The 26,420-nt window shown below is 47.5% G+C and overlaps 1 protein-coding gene across 3 annotated transcripts in view; it reads right to left on the bottom strand.

The window, feature by feature from the left end:
* Window positions 1-1,002: 1,002 nt before the first annotated feature.
* Window positions 1,003-26,420, bottom strand: part of Fntb (farnesyltransferase, CAAX box, beta) — an 83,060-nt gene continuing 57,642 nt past the window's right edge. For all 3 annotated transcript variants that reach the window (XM_039112877.2, NM_172034.2, XM_063262446.1), the window contains 5 exons: window positions 22,776-22,905; window positions 19,599-19,731; window positions 7,595-7,706; window positions 6,430-6,544; window positions 1,003-2,361 (listed from right to left, as the gene is read on the bottom strand). In XM_039112877.2, the coding sequence (XP_038968805.1) occupies window positions 2,230-2,361; window positions 6,430-6,544; window positions 7,595-7,706; window positions 19,599-19,731; window positions 22,776-22,905 (622 nt within the window). In that variant the 3' untranslated portion in view covers window positions 1,003-2,229. The remainder of the gene's footprint in view (window positions 2,362-6,429; window positions 6,545-7,594; window positions 7,707-19,598; window positions 19,732-22,775; window positions 22,906-26,420) is intronic.

The following is a 26,420-nucleotide window of genomic DNA, read 5'->3' as shown; positions in this document are numbered from 1 at the left end:
TCTCCTGAGCTCTACTCCACCTGTCCTTCCAGGCCCTGCCCCAGGGCATAAAGACTCCACAGACTGAAGTGGTTTCTTTCTTTAAAAAAAAAAAAAAGATTTATTCTATTCATATAAGTACACTGCAGCTATCTTCAGACACACCAGAAGAGGGCATCGGATCTCATTACAGATGGTTGTGAGCCACCATGTGGTTGCTGGGAAGTGAACTCAGAACCTCTGGAAGAGCAGTCAGTGCTCTTAACTGCTGAGCCATCTCTCCAGCCCCTGAGGTGGTTTCTTGACCCCGATTATCATCTTCATTGCCTTAGGCTTCTGGTGCTGAGCCTTCTCCTGTCCGTGGTGGCCAGGTAAACTTGGGATATTGGACTGCAACCCAAACCTTTATTAGCAAAATAAACATTGCCCAGGGATGAGAGTTGCATTCAGAATGTAGCTGGGTTATTTGCATGGATGGAGTTTCCCCGTGAGGTATCCTTCTTTCAAGAAGCAAGCTCAGAATGCTGCCTTCTTGGCCTTGTCAGAGAGTCACTTACAGCAACCACAGAATTCCGGCTACCCCCATATGAGCCCCTACCCATGGCCAGGATGTCCACCCGCACAGCCCTGTGCGATGGTAGTCATGGTCCCCTCCCCGGTGGGCTGGGGACTCACAAATATCAGACTTCAGTGTGGGAAGGAGATACACAAGGAGGAATGAATTTCAACTCCCTTCATTCACATGCAGGAGAGAGGAAATGCCCACAGCAAAAGGGCATCCTGAAGGAATTTTCTTGGTATAGACAGGAGATAGCATGGTGGGCTGGAAAGAAGGCTCAATGGCTAGAGCACTTGGCATTCTTAGAAAAGATACTAATTTGGTTCCCAGCACCCATGCTGAACTAAGTAACAACACCTATACTAAGATCAGGGGATTTGATGCCCTTTTCTGGTCTCCACAGACACCTACACAAACACACACACACTTAAATTTTCTCTGAAAAAAAAAAAAAAGACAGCATAGAAAATGTTACTCTTTTATTATTTCAAGGAGGTAATACATAGCCCAGTACACCAAAGCAATGGGGAATCAGAGGCAGCAAATGGCCAGTGGTTTGGGGAAGAACCTCATGCTGCATCTCCAAGCTCCCGTCTGCCTGCTCGCACAGGCTGGGACAGCGGCATGAGCTTGCTATGACTGTAGCAGTGGATAGGTGAGCAAACTCAGCCGGTGCAGAGGCAGTTCCAGAATTCAGCACACGGACAGCACTTGCCTTCCTGCTGGTCACTGTCCCAGCAGCAGCTAGCTTGCCTAGCACTTGACTGTGTTTCAGAGAGCCTGGAGTGGGCAGGGCAGGAGTAAATCCTGAGTGATCGATTACGGTGAAGCCTTAGTAGTGTTAACACCCTGGATGAGAAAAGAGCACTGTCTTGGAGGGTGGGTGGGGAGAAAGGACTAGAAGGAGCCTGGGCTGCAGCACTGCCGTGAGGAGGGCCTCTCCTGGTACATGATGGGGAGAGGCAGGGGCTGGGCACTGGGGAGGCTGCTTCCTCTGGCACAGAGTTCACCTAGAGGTTGATTTTCCACTCATAATTGATTACCTGGGTCTAGTCGTCATACTTAGGGCAAAACAAGTCTTGCTCATACAAACATGGCCTTGGAGAAATATGAGATCAGTTCTCCTCAGGTTGTGGGGAAGGCTCAATCTAAGACCCTTCTTCATTCCTGGCCCCTGTCCTTCGCAAATGACTGGGGTAAAAGAGACAAGTATGAATATGCCCACTGGAGCCCAGTGCTGTTTTCCAGAGAGCATGTATTGGCTGGACCCACAGCCCCGCCCTTGCACAGAGCTGACATTTATACCAGAGAGGAGCCCATCTGCTGACTGAATGGTGTGTAGGTGGGAGGCACAGCAGTGGCTGTGATGTGGAGATACTCACAGACACCTTCCATTTCAGCATTGTGGGCCTGGCTGCTGGAGGAGGCTGCTGCTTCCCAGCATGCATTGCTCTCCAACCCTGCTTACTACATCGGCTCCCAGAGTTTTGGTTTGACAGGTATGAAAATAATTTTTAAAATCACACCATTGTGTATTCCAACCCAGAGCTGATGGCTTTGTTTTGTTTGACAGGAAAGGACAAAGAAACCACAACTCCACAGTGGCCAAGGCTCAAGTAGCACGGACTGTGCTATGTACCCAAACGGAGAAACCTTGTCTGACGGGGGATTTGGGGGAGCCATGGGGTCCTCTAGTCAGTGGCAGGATCTGAGGTCACCGCATCTTCGCATTCCTCAAAGCCTGGGACCGGCTTCTGCAGAAAGTGTGTGGTGGCCTGGATCACCTTATCAGGTCCGATGTTGTACACAGGGTGAGTGGGCTGCTGTAACGAGAACAGAGGCAAAGCCGTCCGTCACCAGTGGCTCTGTGGCTGCGGACAGGCACCAGCAGAGCTTCGGCTAAGGAGCGTGAGTGATACATACACAGGGTTATTCCAGGCCCAAATGTGCGACAAAACAGTCAACATCTCAGTATACAATTACAGGGGACCACTACTCAGCCACCCAGATGTGTGCTTTCCAGGGCTGGAGACACTCGGCACTGAAGAGCACTGACTGCTCTGTCAGAGGACCTGGGTTCACTTCCCTCATACAGACAGACAGGCAGACAAAACACCGACTTACATGATAAATCTTTTAGAGAGAGCTCTAATATGTGCTTTCAAATATTTTAATGACGTGAGGAAATGCCATTTTGGAGTTTGTTGTTTTTAGAATATTCACCCAGACTTTACCAGTTAGTCATCTTATGTAAAACTGAAATCAGAAACTGTGTGGCAGACCTAGTACCCTAACATGTTAGACATGTGCTCCACCACTAAGCTAGCTCCTTGCTCCAAAATCTTTTTCTTAAGCACTGTAACTTTCTTATCACTAAATATGTTTTAATTAACAAAGTACTGCTTGTTCCAGCATTTTTTTCCTTCCATTTTTTTTCCTTCCATTCTGTTTTTCTGTGTCTCATCTAGTCCAGGATGGCCTCAGACTTACTATGTAAGCTAGCCTTGAACTCCTGACCTTCCTGCGTCTCCCACACGCTGGGATTACAGGAGTGCGTGTCTGCCTTTTGCTGTGACATTCTCTTGTGTGCAGTCAGTATGCTTTGTTCTTATTTGCCCCCAGCCCCCACTTCTGCTGTCCCCCACCTCTCCCTTGGCAGTACATTCCATTGTCCTTCCGTTTCCCTTCCTGGGACCTCTGACACAGAAAGATCACATTTTCTCTCATATGGAGTGAAGATAAAAAGTAAGGAAGAAAATCAGGCCGGGCGGTGGGGGTGCACACCTTTAATCCCAGCAGGTCTGTCAGTTCAAGGCCAATCTGGTCTACAGAAAGAGTTCCGGGACAGCCATACAGATAGATAGATAGATGGATAGATGGATAGATAGATAGATAGATAGATAGATAGATAGATAGATAGATAGATAGATAGATGGATGATGGATGGATGGATGGATGGATGGACAGACAGCTAGCTTTGAAGATAGATAGAAACTCTATCAAAAACAAAAACAAAAGAGAAAAGAGACATGAGAGGGGAGGAGTCACACCGCAGCGTTTTAAAAATTAAAGCTTGTCTATACACGCACTCATCCTTCCTCCCTTTTCAAACCCTCCCCTTCCCGTTAATTCCCTTTGTCTCCACAGACAGTTTGACTTCTGGTTCATGTCATAGATACATGGCGTGTTTTATGTGTCTGTGTATAACTTGACCCACAGATGAGAGAAAACATGTCCTCCTGAGACCGCTCCGTTCTCCTGCAAATGACATGACTGGATTCTTTCTGGAATAGAGTCCTTTTGGGGAGGGGCAGGATGTATCCCTCCTCTGCTGCAATTACAGATGTACACAACCACTCTTGGCTCCAAAACTTTTTGAGTGCTAGTATGATCTTAAAAAAGTTAGCTTTTAAAGCACTTTGGATTTTAAATATTCATACCAGGGAAGTTTAACCTATAACACATGAGCAAAAAGCATTGTGCACAAAAGCATCTCAAATCTCACAATTGCTCAGGGCTGTGATGGAGAGGCTGGGGCTGGCAGACCACCAGCATCCGGCCAGACAGCGACAGCAAGCCTCGGGATTGGTTCGCAATCTTCCTACTCCTCTATGTGGGTTTCAGTTATCAAACAGTACGGTGTATCTGCATGTGTAACTAAGGAAAAGGACCACGACTCTTGTGAGGGTACAGGGTCGGATCACAATTTGGTTCTTTTACATTATTTCCCTACATGGCAGAAATCTGAAAGAAATTTAAGATCTGAGACAGGGCAGGATTTTAGACCAGTATTCAGGCCCTCGCTCTGGGCCAGTGAGGGGGAAGAGAAGACAGAGTTTAAACTTTCTTTACGTCCCCCATCGCAAGTGTGTGCATGCGCGCTCGTGCCCAGTTAGTAGGATTGGCTTTCTCTTAGTGTCAGTTCCAGAGTGGTCTCAGGTTCTGAGGCCTGTCAACAAACACCTTACCTGCCGAGTCATCTTGTCAGCCCCCCATTTATTCATTTATTTAGACAAGGTCTCATGTAGCCTAGGCTGGCCTCCATCTCAGAGGAGCACAACAAGAACTTCTGACCTCCGCCTCCACCTCCCAAGGGCTGGGATTACACCATGGTGCTTGCTTTACATGGTGCTGAGGACGGACAGAGGCTATGCACGCTAGATAAGCACGGTACCAGCTGAACGAGCTGCCCAGCCTCAGCTCCGTGATGTTCCTGAGAGACAAACAAGGAGAGGGAAGCTGGACATGGTGGTACACACCTTTAACACCCTATACTCAGGAGGTAAAGCAAGCAGAGCTCTGTGAGTTCAAGAGCAGCCTGGTCTACACAGAGGATTCTAGGCCAGCCAGGACTGCAGAGTAAGACCTTTGTCTAAAATGGGGGAGGGGCTAGTAAGCTACCCACTGAATTTCATGAAACCAGTGTATTTTAAAACACAAACTGAAAAATACATTATAATAAAATATGTATATCAAATCTTAAAAATATTTTTCTATTTTTTCATGGGTACAGGTCCACCCATGCCACAGTATTCAGGTGGAGGTCAGAGGACAAGTTACAGAAGTCACGTCTCCCTTTCCACAATTGAATTGAACTCAGGGTCTTGTGTGGCAACCCACTGATCCATCCCATTAGCCCTCACATAAGTCTAAGAAAGAGTGGACCTGATCTTCACTGAGGGACTAGGAGGTGGCTCAGCCGGTAAAATGTTTGCTAGAAGCCATAAGAGCCTGAGTTTGGTCCCCAGTCACCATGTAAAATGCCAGGTGTGGTTGGGGCACTTGTAATCCCAGCAACAGGGAGGGAGGCAAAGACAGGAAGATTCCGGGGTCTTATTGGCTAGTCAGCCAGCAACAGGCGAGACCTGGGCCCAGTGAGATGCTCAAACACCCAAGCTTGCCCTCTGCTCCCCATGTGCACCCACACACATACCCCACCAAAGGCTGAACCAAGTACAGTGGCTACAGCCTATAATCACAACCTCCCCAGGAGGCAGGGGCAGGCAGGCTGACACAGTTCAAGGATAGCCTGGTCTACAATGTGAATTCCAGGTCAGTCAGAGCTACAAAGTGACATAATGGGATCCTGACCAAAAAAAGAAAAAAAAAAAAAAGATTTTTCATCTGTTTGCCATTCTGCTTGAAATATTTCCCAACACAAGGCAAGACATAAAAGAGAGATGAAAAGAAACGGCTCAGTACTGATATCTGTTGAGGACTGTGGGCAGTCTCAGCTGCATTTGTTTCTTGGGCTCATGTCTAGATGCACAGTGTATCCCCTTCTGACAAGCTGTTGTAGCACAGGCCATGGTGGGCGACATCTTGCTCCTCTCTTGTGCTGGGACTGAGCTCAGGGCTCTGCTGACACAGCTAGTCATAGACCCTACCCCTGAGCTACATCCCTAGCCTAGGGCTGCCACCTTATGGGGGAGGCACACCCACATGAAACAAATACATGGCAAACTGGCGTGTGCTACTGCCACACAGCAATGCGGACAGCCTATTCTCTGACAGCATCTAAGGAGAGTGAAGAAGCCGTAATACAGTGAGTGGCGCACCCGGCCCATGCTAGAGGTTCCCAGGCTCTGAGGAACAACTGCGCTTGCCTTGGACAGGGAGCTGTGGTCAGCAATGGGCTGGAATAAGGTCACAGCACCTCTGCCCCCCAGTGCAGTCACTGAAGTCCGGCCTCTGCCTGGCCCTGCATTTCCTCCACTCACACCCTCACTCATAGGCTGCAGAATGCCAGGAGGGTGAGGCCTGAGACTTTCCCAATTTGCCACACAGGGAACAGAGCCAGCTCTGCAGGATGCAAGTGGCCACTCTGAAATTAGGTCCCCTGACCTTGGCGACCTTGTAGAAAAGGGATGTTGCAACTCCACCTGCCTTACCAGAACATTTTCAGGCACACCCATGACCACATCGTGCAGCATGGCTCCACTTCCAAAATGCTGGGCAATGGACAGGCCGCTCAGGCAGTAGCAAGTATGGTAGAAGTCACGTGACCTACGAGAACAGATAGATAGCTCTGAGATGACCCCACCCCTCCCTACCAACGCCCCCAAGTATGAACCCACATGAATCCAGAGGACTGTGATACAGGGGACCCTTCTCTACACAGGCTCAGAGGAAGCATGGCTGCGCCCAGCAGTGGCCTTGTTTGTTTTGTTTGGTTTTGTTTTGTTGCAGTGAAGAGGATGGACCTCAGGGCTTCCCACTTGCTAGGCTAGCCCAGTCATTGCAGAGTCATACCCTCAGCCATAGGAACTGTTTCCAACTGTTCTGGAAAGGGCTCTCTCTCTGAGAGTGGCGGTACTAAATTAATGCAGTTCTCTAGAAAAAGGTCTAGAAGTCAATCACACTCCTCTTGATAGATTGCTGTGCCAGGAGTTAGTGCAACAGAACATCTCCTGTTTTATTTACCTTTCTCATTTACAGTACCACACACTGCACCCCAGGGCTCCCCAGCCCTGATAGCCTATTCTTTTTCACTGTTTCGCAATGCTCAGGATCAACCCCAGAACATCATATGTGCTATGCAAATGCTCCACTTTCCACAGATCCATACCTCTATCCACATCCCACTCTTGTTAAATGGGCTTAACAAGGTAAACACAGACAAAAAAGTAAAGGAAGCCAGGCATGGTGGCACATGCCTTCCACTCAAGAGGCAGAGGCAGGTGGATCTCTGAGTTCAAGGCCAGCCTGAACTGGTCTCTGGTCTATAGAGCTAGTTCTGGTATAGCCTGGGCTACACAGAGAAATTCTATCTCAGGGAACAAAAACAGTAAAGCAAAGCTACCGAGCCGGCCATCCCTTCACCTCCCTGGGGAAGTAGGAAGGTGCACAGGAGCTGGGGGCTCTGATGAGTGACTCAGGATGAGTAGCCAGAAGTGACCGACCGCTCATGGGCACTGAAAGGAGGCTACCCCAACCACAGCACTTTCCCCTCACAATATTAATGCTAAGCAGACGAGGGACAGGGATGCCCAGGTGGATGGGCCTGGCTCTCAGTGAGCCCAGTGGCATCTTCCTCCTCCCCAAGAGGACACTTACTTGCCAGGTTTGTCCAGGAGACCCCCAGCCGGACACTGGCAGCACATGAGGATGTACTCCTGCAGCGCCTGCTGATGGAACATCCAGTGGCTCATGCTGAGGGCAGGGTCACCTGGTGAGGAACAGAGGGTCAGAGGGCGGGGCTGGCATCAGTGGTCATTGACTTGTTCCAGTCATGCTTAGCACACTTGCTGACTTCAGCACGCGTGCCCTCTCCTGAACATGGTGGCTGTGTTGTCAAAGAGCAGGTTGGGTGGCAGTCTCACGGATGACAGTCGGAAATCAACCTGCAGCAGTGGCTGCTCAGCATAGCTCCAGGACTGCCTCAGTGTCCTGAGGGCACTTCCTTTAGCTCCTCTCTACAACTTGTGAAGTCACACTGCTTACCGGGGCTAGTATCAAGCAGCTTATTCTGACTTCCCTAACCCTGAACTAAACCCACATCCAAAAGACCCAAACATTTGTCCCAGAAGCCATCACTGCTGACTGTTCTGTGCCACAGATGGCACAAGCAAAAACCAGCTATGCTGGGAGCCTCCAGAAAGTTAAGTCCAAGGTTTTGTGTTCCTTTTCATTTCTGTCGATGCCGGGGAGCATGGTGGGCATGCACCCCACCCTGAGCTACATCCCGAGGCCCTGGCTCCTTCATTCTCAAGTTCAGCCAATACAGCGAGAGAATTCTCAGGTCGCAGTTACCTGAAGGAGAGAGAGCTCACCACCTCTGCTTTATGCATTTCTCTATATAGTTACGATGATTGTAATTTTGTAACTGCATGCTTCCCATGTAACGCATAAAAATGTCTGTTCTGCTACATCATCTTCCTAACCATCATTCTGAACAGCAGTGAAGCATCACATTTAGGGAGAGGTACAAGGTAACTGAGAAAGGAAGATGGGCCAACAATCTCGTGGATACGAATGTATAAATGTCTGGGTGGGTAAAGCTGCTAGGTAGACCTTAGAAAAGGCTAACTCGAACAGAGTGGTGAGAATCTAAGCAAACAAGCAGGAGGGAAACGGCTTGCCTGGCACAGGCACGGTGCCTCCGGTGCAAGCATGGGGACCCAAGTCTAGATGCTAGCACCTGGGTAAAGGACGGTACAGCAGTGCACGCCTGCAACTCCAGTGCCGGGGAGGAAGGGATGGGAGGATACGTGTAGCTCACAATTCAGCCGGCCTAGCTGAACTGTACAGTGAGAGACTCTGTCACACAAAACTATGGTAGAGACTCAATGAGAAAGACAGCAGACGTCAGCCTCTGGCCTCTATCTGTACCTACATGTACATGTACACACACAAACGTGTGCATGCACATAACGCACATGGCAAAAGAAAATCCCACATTTAGTTACAGAATATTCAGAGAGAAAGTATTTTCTTTTCTTTTCTTTTTCTTTTTCTTTTTCTTTTTTTTTTTTTTTTGGTTCTTTTTTCGGAGCTGGGGACCGAACCCAGGGCCTTGCGCTTCCTAGGCAAGAGCTCTACCACTGAGCTAAATCCCCAACCCCTTTCTTTCCGTTTTTGAGACATGGTCTCAGCCCAAGGCTGGCTCTGAACTCACTATGTAGCTAATGATAACCCTGAACTCTTGATCCCCCTGCCTCCACCTCCTGGAGCTACAGGTGAGCATCTGGCAATGATTTTGTAATTATTTTATTTTAATTTATTTTTATTTTACACACACAAGCATGCACGCGTGTGCGTGTGCGTGTGCGTGTGTTCTTCAATGTAGCACATGCCTAAGATTTACGGAGACCAGAAGATGGCACAGGATATAGAACTAGGGTTACAGACAGCTGTAAAGTGTCATGTTGGTGCTGAGAACCAAACTTGAGTCCTCTGAGAGCAGTCAGTGTTCCTAACCACCGAGCCATCTCTCCAGCTCTACCCCCATTTTTTTCCTTAAAAAGAGATACATACTTGTTGTCTTAGCTATTTGGGAGGTTGAATCAAGAAAAAAGATGAAGAATGAACACACACACACACACACACACACACACACAATGTAATTTTTAAAATGTCCCCAGTAACTAAAAGGGTGAAAAGAGATAAAGGAGATGCCTTGTACCTGTCAGCACTAGGGTACAGCTTTCCTCCTCTCTGGAGGAGTCAGTGACAGGACCTTCCGTAAAAGCGAAGAGCAACCCTACCAGACAGTAGGGCATGTTGGTGCCTAACCTTGGCCATCCCAGCCTGCAGATCCTGCCGGGGATCACACTCCAGACCACACACACACTGCTTATCTGAAACTCCCCACCATGCTAATCTCCACTGACAGACGTACAGGAGCAAGGAAAAGGAGCCCAAACGAGGCAGATAATGTGAGCATGTGTACTTATGCTATTCATACACAAGTGTGCAGAGGTACCTGTGCATGCGTGTACATATATGTATGTGTGCTTGTGAATGCTAGGCAAGAAATTACCACTAATCAGATCGCCAGCCTCGGGGGCAGGCATCTATACCCACTGAGTTATTACAGGCCATATACCCTAATTCTTAGGAATTATTACAAAGATCAAACTAGATACTTATAAGTAAAGGTACAAAAATTGTAAAATACCAACAATCTGACATATTAGAGAGGAAGTGAGATCCTGGGAATGCAGAGTAAGTCAACATTAAGAAAATCAGGCTAGGCACGGCGGCGCATGCCTTTAATCGTAGCGCTGTGTAAGATGGGTATGGTAACACACATGTAACCCCAGCACTTAGAAGGATCGGAGCGGTTCAAGGCCGTCCTCAGCTTCATAAAGAGGTTGAAGATAATAACAGAGCCAGCAAAATGGCTCAGCAGGTAAGGACTCTCACTACTCAGCCTGACAGAACCAGGTCTGCTCTGCACACATGTCCCCCCTCCAAGGAATACAAACAAGTCTAAGTAAATGCAATAATTGTTTTTAATTACCCAGAGCTGGGAGGATAGAGCAGTCAATGAAAGGCTTGCTACACAAGCATTAGGACCAGAATTCCATCCCCAGCACCTGGGTTAAAAATCTGGGCACCAGAACCAGAGCTGAGAGGCGGAAGCAGGGGGATCCTGAGGCTTGTTGGCCTGCCAGTCTAGTGAAACTGGTGACAGTGACTTAGGAAGATACTTGGTTGTTGACTTCAGGCCTTCCTAGGCCATCTAGATGTGTGTGTACACCAGGACATACAAGGACACACGCATCACCCACACAGAGACAGAAACAATACATAAAAGAAGACTGTTAACACGTCAGTGCTGCTGGGTATAGTGGCACATACCTGTAATTTCAGCACTTAGAAGACAGGTAGGAAGAGTAGGAGTTCAAGGCCACCCTAGGCAGTACAGTAAATTCTAGGCTAGTTTCAGACACATGAGACTGTCTTTAAAAAGAAAAAACAGGAGTTGGGGATTTAGCTCAGTGGTAGAGCGCTTGCCTATGAAGCGCAAGGCCCTGGGTTCAGTCCCCAGCTCCGAAAAAAAGAACTAAAAAAAAAAAAAAAAAAAAAACAACCACATTTTCTGTAATTTTTTTTAAGAATTCAAACTGAATTGAGAAAGACCCAAAACAGCCAAAGTAATCTTGAAAGAGAAGAAAGCTTGGAAGCCTATATTTCCTTATTTCAAAACCTACATCAGAGCTGAGACAATCATGACACATGGCACAATGCAGGAGAAATGAGAATCAGGAGATAAGCCCACACACCAATGGCCAACTGGTCACCCACGAGGTGTGATATCCATTCTGTGAAGGAAAGAACAGTTGATCCGGGGACAACTGGACTTCAGCATGCCAATGATGAAGCTTGGAGGTAGAATGTGTGTCTAGCGTATAAGCTACACATGAGAGCCTCATTCAACCCCAGGACCAAAACCAAACAGCCTTTGCTGTTGTGTGATGGTTCATGCCCATAATCCCTACACTTGGAAGCTGGAGCCTGTGCCACACAGAAAGACCCTGTCTCACGAAATAAAACAAAACAAACCCTTAAAAATACATCACAAGCCAAAATATAAGAGCTAAATACCAAGTCTAGGAAGAAAATAAAGATATATTCCCATGATGTTTGTGGTAGTTTGTATAGAAATGACCTCCATAGATTCATGTTACAGGGAGGGGCATTATTAGGAGGCGTGGCCTTGCTGGAGGAAGTGTCACTGTGGAGGTGGGCTTTGAGGTCTTCTATGCCCAAGCTATGCCTAGTGTGGCAGACAGTCTTCTGCTGCCTTTGGACTAAGATGTAGAACTCTTGGCTCCTTATCCAGCACCATGTCTGCCTGTGTGCTGCTATGCTTCTTGCTAAGATGATACTGGGCCTCTAAAACTACATGCCAGCCCAAATTCAATGTTTTAACTGTGGAGGCTCGGCTCGAGAGATTTCAGAGGAGAAGAATGTTAATATGTGGCCTAGATACTGATCCTATGATATTCTGGCAAAGAATGTGGCTTTTGACCTCATCCAAAGAGTCTGCCTGAGGCTAAATTAAAGAGTTTGGCAAAGGAAATCCCAAAAGAGCCTAGAATTGACTCTGTTGTGTGGTTATTAGTGTTCACTCTTACGAAGGTCTACAATAAAAAGGAGCAAGCTGAGCAAGGGGAATAGAAAATATACAATTTGAGGAGAAAAGGAACACCAGGAAGTGGAACAGAACTAAATCTTGTGTTCAAGGAGATTAAAAAAACAACGAAACCCTGATACTATAAAGGGAGTGGTGACCTCAGGCAGGGCAAGACCCCACCCAGCAAAGCTGCCAATCTGGGAAAAGCTTAGAGCCAGGTGTGTTGGCATACGCTTCCAATCCCAGCACTCAGAAGGCAGAGGCGGACATCGCTGAGTATAAATAAGGCCAACCTGGTCTAAGATGTAACTAAACAAGGGGGCATGTTCCAGCCCCAGCAAGTGGCAGGACCTGACAGCTCCCACCACGTGATTCTGTCTTTAGAGACAAGGATAGAAGAAAGGGGTTATGGGATCTCCCTCCATGACTAAGAATAGCCACTGAGGCCAGGTGGTGTGGCAGGGGTGTCTCTGCATGGAGGCCTAGAGAAGCCATTGTATGAAGCTGTGACGGTGAAGCCTAGATTGCCTTGGAGCCCCCAAGATGTTGGAGATGTCAGAACTGTGAGGTACCTGCCAAGGAGAGCTGCTAACAAAGACTGGAACCAGGAGAGGGAAGTGTGTTGCCATCAACGAAGCTGAAAGGAGATCTGAAGAACATTTTGACATCATACAGAGAGATGCAGAGTTGGGAGTTTGCCCAGATTGTTTTTGGTCTTGCTTTGGTCTAGTATTTTCTCACCATGCTCCCCTCCCTCCCTTTTGGATTGGTAATGTTTCTCCTGTGCCACTGTATGTTGGAAATGTGTGATCTGCATTTTTATTTTGATTTGAGAGAGGATTACAGTTAAGAGATTGTATGACTCTCAGAAGAGACATTCAACTTTTGGCTTTTAAACAAGCTGTGACCATTATAGACTATGGGAACTTTTGAAGTTGGACTGAATGCATTTTTTTTTTTGCATTGTGTGATAGCTATAAGCCTATGGGGGCCAGGGAATGACATGTGGTGGTTTGAATAGGAATGGCCTCTATGGATTTTATGTGTTTGAATGCATAGGGTACCTATAGGGAATGGAACTATTAGGAGATGTGGCTGTTAAGGGAGTATGTCCCTCTAGCTGTCTTATATGTTCAAACTACATCCAGTGCAGCAGACAGTCTCCTGATGCCTTTAGGTCAAGATGTAGAACTCTCATCTCCTTCTCCATCAGCATGTCTGGTTGTACACTGCCATACTTCTGCCACCATGATGGACTAAACCCCTGAAACTGAGTCGGCCCAATTCTATGTTGTCTTTTATTAGAGTTGCTGTGGTCACGGTGTCTCTTCACAGCTATGGGAACCCTAACTAAGACAGTGTTGGAGTTAGCAATGGACTCCTACATGACACCAATACCATAAACAACAAGACAATAAAAAACAATTAGGCTTCATTGTGTGTGAGGTCCAGGATTTGATCCCCAACATAAATAAAAACAATGTTCTAAAGGTAAAGAAGCAGCCCAAGTTTATGGCACATGCTTGTAATCCAGCACTTGGGAGGTTGATGCAGGGGGACTTTCATAAGTTCTAGGTCAGCCTGGGCTACCTTGTCTAAAACAACTACAAAGGGTGAAAGGGGAAGCATCTGCTCGTTTATTCTGTTACAGCCTGCGTTAGTAATCAGGGTAAGAGCCTTCTGTAACACTGACTACCAGTCTACCCTCTGTTCTCTAAAACCCATTCATTCTGACCTCCTCATTAAACTATATTCACCTTTTACCACAGCTGAACCTCCTGCCTCCTTTTTGCCCATTTGTTGTAAGAGTTGAAAATAAAGTTGATACTCCAGTTATAATCATACTATTGTTATTTTCTTTGTTATTCTCTTTGCTCCAACAATCTTATTTGTTTAGGGCAGAAAGTATAGAAAATGTTCTAAATTGATTGAGATACAGGTAGTCTAATTATGAAAACACTGAATTGTAGACTTTAAAAAATGGCTCAAGTGTAGAGCGTGTGAAGCTTATCTCTGCAAAGCTATTGTGTTTACAAGAGTTTTTATTAAACTTTAGGATAAGTGCAGTAGAGCTGTACATAGTGTGCCCTCATGTCATGTCCCATAACAATGGAGACTGTCATCCTGGGGCAGATGATAGCCTAAGCTAAAATCACAATGTTTCACCGAAGTCCAAAAGCTCATAGTTCATGAATCCTCCCAAGAACTCCTTAGGGACCTTAAATGCCAGCACACATGGATCATGGCAAGATGAAGGACAAGGTGGTTACTGGACAGTAGCAACATGGAGGTCAGAGGTGTCCAGCAGTTATAGACTCCCATTACAATGTCCCTTTTGGAGATCCCTGTCATAATGTCATTTTGGATTTCAAAGGTTCCTTTAGCTACAAAATCAAGAGTCTTTCCACATTACAGCTGAGACCTGCAGCTGGATGGCGCTCAATCCAACAGGTAGACAAGGCCTAGGGTATGTCCCAAAGAACACATCAAGAAACACATCTACCATTAGCTGTTCCCAACCTTTTGATACGGTGACATTACGCTGTCATCTACAAGTTTGCACTCCAGAACTGCAAAATTGAGTTCCAAGAAAAGAAACATCACCAAAACTTTTAAAAATTATTAATAGCTTAACAGAGTTTAGGATTTCGTGCTGGACCACATTGATAGCAATGCTTGCCCTGTAGGCCATCGAAGCTCACAGGCTGCTTGCTTTTTGTTTGTTTGTTTGTTTGTTTGTTTGTTTGTTTTGGTTGGTTTTTTGAGACAAGGCTTGGAAAGAGGCTGGCCTCAAACTCAGAGATCTGCCTGTCTCTGTCCTCACCGCCCGGCTCAGGCTGCTTCCTTGTTTCATTGATGGTTTTGCCTGAGTGTATGTGTGTGAGGGTACTGGATTCCCTGGAACTGGAGTTACAGACAGTGCTGAGCCACATAGGGTGCTGGGAATTGAACCTGGGTCCTCTGAAAAAGCAACCAGTGTTTTAAACTGCAGAGCCAACTCTTCAGCCCTTATTTATTATTTAAAATTACTGTGTGTGTGTGTGTGTGTGTGTGTGTGTGTGTGTGTGTGTGTGTGTCTGGGTGGCAATGTGGATGTCAGTGCACGGGCCTTCAAAGGCCTGAGGCATCCAATCCCCCCAGAGTGGGAGTTTTAGATGGTTTTGAGCCACCTAGCCTGGGTGCTCAGGTCCCCTGAAAGAGCAGCAGTAACAATTGTTACTGCTCCCAATTGTTGAGCGTCTCTCCAGCTGCTACCATTGGATACGCTGTCTACTACTAATAACTCATTCTCAGACTCTCCCTTCAGCACACGGCAGGCCATCGTTGGCAGGAGCTACCATAGTCACCAGCTGAGTCAGGTGACAGCTTGAACCCATGCTTCACTGTGCTGAGCCTTTCCTTTTTCAATCAGGAATAAGATCACTGCCTCCTCCACCACACCAGTGCTGGGCCGCAAACTCAGGGCTCACACTAGGAAACCCCTCTACCACTGAGCTCTCCTCTCAGCCGCAAATGTATGTATTCGATTTATTTTTATTTCATGTGTTTGAGTGTTTTGCCTACATATATGTATGCTTACCATGAGCATACCCGGTGCCTGGTGTCCTCAGAGGTAGAGAAGGAATCAGACCACCTGGAACTGGAGTTATAGATGACTGTGAGCCACCATGTGGCTGCTGGGAACCAAATGAGTCTGGGTCCTCTGGAAGAGCAGCCAGGCCTTAACCACTGAGCTGCCTCTCCAGCCCGACAAATGCAGTTTTAAAAGTAATGATAGAGTGGTAGAGTCTACACTACTATGGATGAGGCCCTGGGTTCTACCCTCAGTACTGCAAACAAAGAATGCATAAACATTTATTTTAAGTTTATGGATATAACTCAGTGGTAGTAAATGCGTAGCAGGACTTGGGCTCAATATCCAACATCTAAACATAAAAAAAAATTTTAAACACATTTACTTTAAAGGAGAGATGGCTCAGGGGCTGAGAGGAAGTACTGCCCTTGCAGGAGAAATGAGTTTGGTTGCAGCGCTCGCTGCCAGGTGACTGAAAGTCATCTGTAACTCTAGCTCCAGGGAACCTGACCCCTCGGACCCCCACATTCATGCACATACCACACGCAAGCACACATGCACACTCACAGATAATTTTTAAAAATTAAAATATGGGGGCTGGAGAGATGGCTCAGCGGTTAAGAGCACTGACTGCTCTCCCAGAAGTCCTGAGTTCAATTCCCAGCAACCACATGGTGGCTCACAACCATCTGTAATGGGATCCGATGCCCTCTTTTGGTGTGTCTGAAGACAGCTGAAGGGTACTCATATAGATAAAAATAAATCTTTAAAAAAAAAATTAAAATATAAGTAACAGTATATATAATTTTTTAAAAGAAAATTAAAGGGCACAGTAGAAGATGTAGTTTGCTTCTCTTAATAATACCCATCGTTGAAGGTTTTGAAATGCTGCCAGGAAAAGCCACTGGACACCAGCTGGTATGCACGTGACTACCCTGGGTGTGGCCTTATGTACTTCATGTTGTATCCCAGGGAGCTCTCTGTACAGAGCCATTGCATAGAACTACCGCTCAGAGAGCTAGTCGTCTGTTCACCCACGCATGTTTGTTTGTTGGGAGAGGGCTTCACAGTGCAGTCCTGGCTGACCTGGAACTTGCTGTGTAGATCTGGCTCTCCCTGACTCTGCTTCTGCCTCCTGAGTGCATGTTACCAGGCCGGGCAACTCTTCACCTTTCCGTGGATACTCTGTTTGCCACCGAGAGCCTACACATCCTCAGTTAACATCTCTGCGTGTGAACTCCTGACAGTGCAGCTGCCAGGTTAAAGCTTTAACTGTGTTCATGAGGTAAACAGACATTTGCACACTACCCTACAAAACCAAATGCCTACATGCAGTCCACTAGCAGGATAAACTGCCCGTGTCTTCTGCCTCCCAAGTGCTGAGACCTACAGCATGTGCCACCATGCCCAGCCTCACACTAATTTTTATTATATTCTTCCAGAGTCCTGGAGATTCAGTCATACAGCACACTGTTGTTTTCCAGCATCCATGTAATAAGGGAAGCATTTTCATAACTGTAGCGCTCCTTCGTGAGCAGTGAAGACTGCGGTAAGATGCACCATGCTGTATGGATCAGTCTCCCTCACACATCTGCACTTCTGAGTTGGTCTGACACTCTGCTCTCCAATATGGGGTTGTAGCAAACATGCTTACCGTGTGCCCCTTGGACACTAATAGCTACTTTGTAAGGTCAGTTCCTAGGAGTGGCCTCCAACTCAGAATCTACAGGAGTCCAGTCCCCTGGAGCTGGAGTTTAAGTAGTTTAAGCTAACCAGTGTGGGTCTGGGATCTGAACTCAGGTCTTCTGTCAGAGCTTCACATGCTCTTAACCAGTGAGCCATCTCTCCCGCCCCTGCATTACTTTGTTTCAATTTTGTTTCTTGAAATAGAGTTCTCTGTTGTAGCCCTGACTGCCCTGGAATTCACTAAGTAGCCCAGACTGGCCTCGAACTCAGAGTGCTCTTGCCTCTAAGTGCTGGGATTAGAGGTGTAACCCACCACTCCCATCTAACACTCTGTTAGCTAGAAGCAAGCTGTGTGGGTATATGCGAGGATGGGATTGGTGTTCATCTGCTGTAATGCAGGCAGGGCTGCATTCGCCTGCCAACCGCACTGTTACAGTCAGTTTACAAAGCAAGTCTCAACTGCGTTTACTTTGTCTCCTCTGAAAATGGAAATACCAAAAGTCTTGATGTCATGGGGCTATTTGGGAACCAGGTGAGAAAGCGTAAGTGAGACACTGTGTCATAGTGAATGCTTGGGAAATCTCTGCTGCTGCTAATGGAGCCACCATTCTGGAAAAAAGCAACATCTGTGGCTTCTTCTACAAGTCAGCTCACCAAACCTCAACTCATTTCTTCAGAAAAAACAGCCTTTGGGCCAGCGGCCCTCAACCTTTCACACACTGCGACCTTTAACACAGTTCCTCGTGGCGCAAGGACCCCCCCCCCCCAACCATACAGTTATCTTGTTGCTACTTCAGAACTGTAATTTAGCTACTGTTATGAATCATGATCTGATATGCAGGGTATCTGATATACCTCTGTGATGGGGTCATTCAACCCCAAAGGGGTCTCGACCCACAGGTTGAGAACTGCTGCTCTGGGGACTTTCTGACAGTCCAACTTAGGATCAAGTCAGGGAGCCTGGCTTTTCTGTCCCTCAGTATTCTGAGGTCTAAACCCTATGGCCCCAGGCTGGGAAGGGAGGACAGGGCCTCTGTGAGCTTTTAATCAGTATCAAAAGCATCTACAACTAGACAACTTCAGAGAGATTAAGGAATTAAAGCTTAGGGTTCAGAGAGATGGGCAAAGAAGCTTAGGTGTGGGCGTGGCAGGAAAGAATCTCATCTTTTACATCTGAGCAATTAGCCACCCAGCTGAGACCACAGGAAAAGTCTCCCCCTGAGCCAAGGGATCTCCCTGCAGGAACAGATTGGAAGCCAGCGGGGTGGCCGTGCCTCCCCTCCCACCCGAACCCCGTGCTCACAGGCAAGCATGAGCACAGGATCAGACAGTACTGAGAAACAGGGCCATGGAGTCTTTGCTCGCTGTTTTGCATGCTTTGTGGAGTCTCCTCAGAAGGAACTAGCTGCTCAAGGAAGCGCAGTCATAGGTCAACTCACTGACTTTAAAATGAAACATTTCTAGGGGTGGGTTGCAGCTCAGTGGCAGGACACTTGTCTTGCATACATGAGGTCCTTGGTTTCAACTCCCTGTTCTGCCAAACGAAACAAAACCACTGACGCAAGCAGTGGCAGTCAAAACATTTCTTAAAAAACCAACATTCTATTTGTTTATTTATTTTGCGTGGGAGGGGATCACATGTGGAGGAGGGACAACTCATGGGAGTCAGTTCTCTGTTTCCACTCTGTGAGTCCCTGGGATTGAACCCAGGTCATCAGACTTGCCAGCAGAAGCCTTTACCCACTGGGCCATCTTACTGACCCCAAATGAGCACATTTCTGATGGTGACAAGTGCTCAGTCAGAGTGGGTGAGTCTTTTCTCATAAGCTCAGGCTCTCTGCCCCTTTTCATACCTGCCTGTCCTGTCACCATTCTGACATGACCAATGGCTCTGCAATGGAGGCTGAGGCATCATGCCAACTGGGATAGCAGCTCCAGTCACTGTGGGGCCCAGGGCAGGGTGGGGATGCTCCCCTCAGATAACAGGGAGTGGCTCAGGGGAAGGTCATCCTGCCCCAGAAGGCTGAGGCAGCAGTGAGTGATCTGAAACCATGGGAACTGAACAGAATTCTGCTCAGACAGCCCCAAGGTGGGAGGCTCCATATCAGCTCTCAAAACCCCAGGCAGCCGGGTTTTCTTTCAAACTCCGCTCAGCAGCACTGGGTAGTAACAGACCCGGGGCTCCTCTTCTGGCCCCAGCAGCAGTGTGGACTCACCTTGAGCGTGGAGTGCCCGGTGCAACAGGGGCAGAAGTCCTGCCTGCCAGAAGGAGTAGCAGCCGTCCACCAGCTTGTTGCAGCGGCCCTGAAATCCTCCTTCGAACCGCATCTGCCGGCTTGTCACCCATTGCTGAGAAAGACCACAGGAGAGGCGGTGTGAGCCGAAGGTGTACAGATCCAAGGGCCACTCACTCGGTGCGACAATATCTGGGGTTCCAGCTTCCCTTCCTCTCCTCCCCTTCCCCACTTTTCACTTAGCATAAAAAGTAAAAGGTTTTTTCATTGTTAGATTTGTGTGTGTGTGATATATACATATACATTATATATGCACACACATTATATATGTATTATATATGTAATATATATATATATATACACATATACATACACATATATCTTTTTAGTCTCCTTTATTGCTATTTCCTGTCATCCCAGGCTTGTTTTCTTCCTCTCCTCAAATAGTCACCCTTTAGTGTCATGTTACATATATCCCATTGCCCTCTCCTGTCCCCACTACCCTGACAACTACCTCTGCTTAGGCCCAAACGGAAGCAGGTGTTGAGTACAGAGGCCACGCTGGTGTGGGAGGTCTGCAAAGGTCTTTTAAACACAGCTTGAGTCAGAAAACTCAGGCAAGACCACTTGTCTCTTCTCATCACTTCTCAGGGGAGTTTGTTCAAAGCAGAGGAGGGAAGTGTTGGGCTAATCTCATCAGATGACATCAAGCTAGTCCAGCCTTTACCTGGTACCTGAGGACATTCACTCGACAGCTGCAAGCCCCTACCAGGACTGAAGGTTGAGCCATTGAGCCTCACTACCAAATGATACTTCCTGGCCTAGCCTCCAGTATTCTTGGGGGGATACAATAAACTGGGGCTGAAGCAATAAACTGGCACTTGTCATGCACTGGGCACACCTGATGCCACGGCTCCTGGCTTATCTCTGCATTTTCTAAACATGCTCCATCAGGATAGCCTTGGAGGGACGAGCAGAACCAACTGGCTGAGCAGATACAATGCTCTCTTCCTGCTCAGCCTGAGGCCACAGAGCTGCACCACTGGACTGAAAGGGAACGAGTGGCCTATGCCCAGAATCTGGAGCCCTCCTAGCCTGAATTCCTGAATGCAGACACAAGGGACTCTTCAGAGGGAAGCCTGGACTTCCCCCATATATAATGCAGTTAGAATATGTCCCTGGTCACAGCAGCACAAAAGTCAGTCTCAGATGCTTAAAACACAAAAACCTGTGGGTTTAGGTGGTAACACCTCTCTAGTCTGTCTTGGATGATCCTTCAGGAACTGCTATTTAACGACGGAGCTAAACACTCAAGGGTAGGGGTGGGGACAGTCACTCCGAGCTTTGGCTCACCCCAAAACGAGAGTAGGTTCAAGCCATGCATTTGTTCCAGCGCCTAGAGCCAGGGGTTGGCTCCACTTCCTGGGATATAAGAAATCAAAGCCACCTCCTCTCCCACTTCTCTCTTGTTTTTCGAGATACAGTTTCTCTGTGTAACCCTGGGTCCTCTGGAACTCTCTCTGTAGACCAGGCTAGCCTTAAACTTAAGAGATCTGCCTGTCTCTGCCTCCTGTGCTAGGAGTAAAGGTGTGTGCACCACTGCCCGGCTCAGATGTTGGTTGTTTATAGCAAAGGAAGGAAAGGGAGTCACTGGGGAAGGGGGGGGGGCGCTAGCATTTATGGAGCACCTTCTGTCTACCAGGGAGGGCTGACATTTATGGAGCACCTTCTGTCTACCAGGCCTTTTATGTGTCTTCCTCTTTCACCCTAAGGAAAGGATTACCATCCTACTTCCCAGAGGGAAAAGAGGCAGTGCAGCTAAAACCAATCAGAACATCTTCCCAGGGATTTTTGGCTAAGAGGCAGAGGCAGGCTCAAGCCTACAGTACTGACATTTTAACTTATGCATGCACTAGTATATTTCTCATGTTTGTCTACAACGTGTGTACTAGCTGGCTTTGTGTGTCAACTAGACACAAGTTGGAACTTCCCTCGAGGAAATGCCTCCACGAGACCCACCTGTAAGGCATTTCCTCAACTAGTGATCAAGGGGGGAGGACCCAGCCCACTGTGAATGGTGCTATCCCTGGGCTGGTGGTCTTGGGTTCTGTAAGAAGGCATGCTGAGCAAGCCAGGGGAACCAATCCAGTAAGCAGCATCCCTCCCTCCATGGCCTCTGCATCATCTCCTGCCTCCAGGTTCCTGCCCTGCATGAGTTCCAGTCCTGACTTCTTTGGTGATGAACAGCAATGTGGAAGTGTAAACTGAATCAACCCTTTCTTCCCCAGCTCCCTTCTTGGTCATGGTGTTTCACTGTAGCAGTAGAAACCCTGACTAAGACAACATGGGACTTTACACTTCATCTCTTACGGATGATCTCGTTGTAAAATGTATCCACAAAGCTGGTCATTCCATGTCAACTATCCAGAACCTTCACAGCGCATGCTGTGTGAGAGGCTTTCTCTCACAATGAGGGCAAAGCGCTGCTTGTTACACCACAAAATATAAAAGCAATGCTCTAGAGGGCTCATACTGGCTCAACAATGAGGGCCTGGCAGCTGCTCTCAGAGAGCTGAAGGTCTATTGTCGCTGGTTTGCTTTCATGACAGCCAGGGGAGCAATACCCCCCTAAAGACAAGGGGAATATATTCTCTCTGTATGTCCTAGGTTTCCCTTAACCTGACCGCCTTTTGAACACTGGCCAAGAGCTTGGAGGTCTAGGAGAGATGGTCTGCCTGGGGTCCTCGCTGGAATGCAGATATAGAATTTTCACAGGTAATAAATCCTTGGCCTTCACACGCTTCACAGCTCTTCTCAGAGCTTCTTTTCTTAGGAGATTCTAAAACACACGGTAACAGTGAATCCTAAGGGTCCATTGCTATTCCTCTTGGGAGCACAGGGGCAAGGTACTCTGGCTCATTCCAGACGGTGGAGGACTCAAGTCCACTCTGGGTCTGTTCAGAACCTTCAAAGCAGGCAGGAGGAGAGGTAAGAGAAGGGAGCTGAGACCGAGGGCAGCTGTGCTGACACCAGCAACCACACCTGAAGCTTCATCAGTGCTCAGCCAGCCCAGCCCGTCACCAGACGTCCCCGTGGTCCCAGATCGAGTCACATCACCAAACCTGGGCTCAGGGAGAAGATGGTGCAACAGCGACTCACTAGCAAGCTCTTCAGGTTCAAAGAACGTTCCTTCTTGAGGATCACCAGCGCAGCCAAGCCACAGAAGGTGTAGCCACCGTGGGCTTCCATCCCTGGCACCCCGCCAATGCCGCCTTCCCAGTTCTGGCACCTAAGAGAATGAAAGAAGCCGACCAGGGAGAGTGCAGGGATGAGAACAAGCGCCCTGTCCATGTTCTGGTGACAGAGAATAAGTCAGCTCTGATTACAGCATGGGATGGCAGCACCATGGGTAGAAATGTGCTGATGATTGATTTATTACCTTGGCGTGTGTATGTGTGTGTGTGTGTGTGTGTGTGCTGGTGTGTGTGTGTGAGTGTGTGTGTGTGCTGGTGTGTGTGTGTATGTGTGCTGGGGTGTGTGTGTGTGTGTTGTGTGCTGGTGTGTGTGCTGGTATGTGCTGGTGTGTGTGTGTGTGTGCTGGTGTGTGTGTGTATGTATGCTGGGGTGTGTGTGTGTGTTGTGTGCTGGTGTGTGTGCTGGTGTGTGCTGGTGTGTGTGTGTGTGTGTGTGTGTGTGTGTGTGTGTGTGTGTGTGTTTGTTTCTCAGGAGGGTCATCCGCTTTGTTTTTTGAGACAGTCTCTCATTGAAACCTGAGGAATCATACTTTTGGCTAGGATGTCTTTGCCAATGAGTCTTAGGGATCCCCAAAACATCTCCCCAGTGCTGGGATTACGAGTATGTCTGGCTTTTCCCATGGGTACAGTTCAGGCCCTCTTGCTTGTACAGAGCACTTTATGGGCTGAACTATCTCCCTGGCCCCTTACCCATTAAAGTTGGCAGATTCCTTTTCCTAGAAAACAAAACTAGTAGGACCTGGAAATTTAGAAACTGTCCACTTACATAAGAAACATAGTAGCACTGGTTAATGCTCATAGTGGAAAAGTTGCAAAGTACTATATGTAGCAGACTCGTCAAGTTAAAATAAAATAGAAGAATCACTGCTACTCCTGGCGATCTTCCAGTACAAAGTTTATTGGTGGATGCCTTTTTTATTTTTGTCTAGTCTCCTCTTTTTAACTCTAGCTCTGGAGCTCAAACCCAGGACTACACACACACTAGGCAGGCGCTCTACCACTGAGGTAACCCACCCCTCTTATTTCCCGTTTCTGTTGGAGACCAGATTCCATGGAGCCAGGCTATCCATGAACTTCCTGAGCCCCCTGTCTTGCCTGACCTCTATGTCACTCAAGTGCTAGGATACAGATGTGTGCTGCAGCTTTTGGGTTCTCTGGTGTTTTATGTTTTGTTTTGTTTTGTTTTTTAAAAAGATTTATTCATTTATTATATATAAGTACACTGTAGCTGTCTTCAGACACACCAGAAGAGGGCATCGGATCCCATTACAGAGGGTTGTGAGGCACCATGTGGTTGCTGGGAATTGAACTCAGGACCTCTGGAAGAGCAGTCAGTGCTCTTAACCACTGAGCCATCTCTCCAGCCCAGTTTGGTTTGTCTTGATTTGTTTTGGTAGTACTTGAGATTAGACCAGGGCGCTCTACATGCTAGGCAAGTATTCTACCACTGCGCTATACCCCTCAGCCTGCTTTTTGCTTTTCATACTAGGTCTCCCTAAACTGCCCAGGCTGGCTTTGCATTACTTGCATTACTGTAGCCCAGGCAAGACCTAGATTTGGGATTCTCCTGTTTTAGCCTCTGGAGTAGCTGGTTCACACTACCAGGCTCTGCATGGCTCAAAGTTTCTATAATGAACACACACACACACACACACGCATATTCACACATTCACACACAGTTTTTCAGCTATGTTGTTGGCAACTATGTTGCCCAGGCATGCTCAAGTGACCCTCCTATCTCAGCTTTACAAGTGACTAGAACTACTTGGGTGTGATGGCTCAGGGCTGTAATTTCAGAACTTGTAAGACTGAGGCAGGAGGATTACCTAGACTACAGAGTAAGATCCTCTCTCAAACAAATAAGTAAATAAACACCACCAACAACAATAAACCCACTAAGTGTAAGGCTGTGTCCAGCTTTTAACTGCTCAAAAATAAGCTTTGTTTTTAAATCTTAGAATTTTCTATATACTTGAAATATCTGAGGTGGGTGTAGCAGCACACACCTTTAGTCCTAGCACCCAGGACTAATCTTTGAGCCACCGGCCAGCCTGGTCTACACAGCAAGTTTAAGTCCATCAAGAGCTACATATGAGACTCTATTTATTTATTAAAGTAATCTCTTTTTTGCAGGGGGGGAGGAGGGAGCAGGGGGGCGGAGCGAGGGGCCATATTCAAGACAGAATTTTTCTGTGTAGCCCTGGCTGTCCACGAATTCAATCTGGAGATGAGGCTGGCCTCAAACTCACTGAGATCCCCCTGCTGAGTGCTGGGATTAAAAGAGTAGGCCACTATCACCCAGTCAGAGGTAGTTTCTTGTTGAACTTGCAGCTCACTGATTATGGCTAGTCACGCTAGCAGGCTTGCCCAGGAAATGCCCCGTTTCTGTGACCCAAGTGCTGGGATTCCAGGCAGCCACCATGACCGCCCAGAGTTTACATAGCTCAGAGGGGATGAACTCTGGTCTTCTTGCCTGCACAGCAAGTGCTGTATCTACTGCCACCTCCCCATCCCACAAATAATCTGTGGGTCAGCAGGACAGGGCCACTCCTAGGAACTGACCTTACAAAGTAGCTATTAGTGTCCAAGGGGCACACGGTAAGCATGTTTGCTATAACCCCATATTGGAGAGCAGAGTGTCAGACCAACTCAGAAGTGCAGATGTGTGAGGGAGACTGATCCATACAGCACAGTGCATCTTACCGCAGTCTTCACTGCTCACGAAGGAGCGCTACAGTTATGAAAATGCTTCCCTTATTACATGGATGCTGGAAAACAACAGTGTGCTGTGTGACTGAATCTCCAGAACTTTGGAAGAATATAATAAAAATTAGTGTGAGGCTGGGCATGGTGGCACATGCTGTAGGTCCCAGCACTTGGGAGGCAGAGGCAAGTGGATCTTTGTGAGTTTCAGGTCAGTCAGGATTACATAGTGAGGCCCTGTCTCAAGAGACAAAAGTAACAACCAAAAATGTATAATGGTTACTCTCAGTTGTCAACTGGACACAATGTAGCATCACTGGGAAAGACAGTGTCAATGAAGGACTGTCTAGATGAGGCTGGCCTATGGGGGGGATATGTCTATGGGCGACTGTCTTGATTGTGTTAACTGATGTGGGAATACTCAGCCCACTGAGGGCAGCACCATGTCCTGGGTTTAGGTCATGAACTGTGTAAGGATGGCAAGTGGGCTGGGCACTCGTGAGCACACATGCGCTCATCTCTCTCTGTCCTGCATAGCGAGTTCCTATTCCCTCTGCTTATGTCTGCTCCATGATGTGTCCTAGACTCTCAAAGTAAAACAACCCCCCACGAACTGATTTCTTTAAGGATACTTTATCACAACTCTAGGAAATGAAACTAGGAGAAGTGGTTACATCATGGTGGTAGATTACAAGTTAGATTTTCTTCTTTGCCTACCTATAACAAGCATGTTTTATCTATGAAATAATTTTAAGGTCCGTGTGTGTGCTTGTGCACACCTGGATGTGTGCTGGGGGTTGAATCCAGTGAGGATTCACCCAAGGCAGGTATTCTACCATTGAGTCTG

Source organism: Rattus norvegicus, chromosome 6 (assembly GCF_036323735.1).
Source record: "Rattus norvegicus strain BN/NHsdMcwi chromosome 6, GRCr8, whole genome shotgun sequence".
Lineage (NCBI taxonomy): Eukaryota > Metazoa > Chordata > Mammalia > Rodentia > Muridae > Rattus > Rattus norvegicus.
Note: the sequence above shows the minus strand (reverse complement) of the source record. Positions and strands in the feature narration are given on the sequence as shown.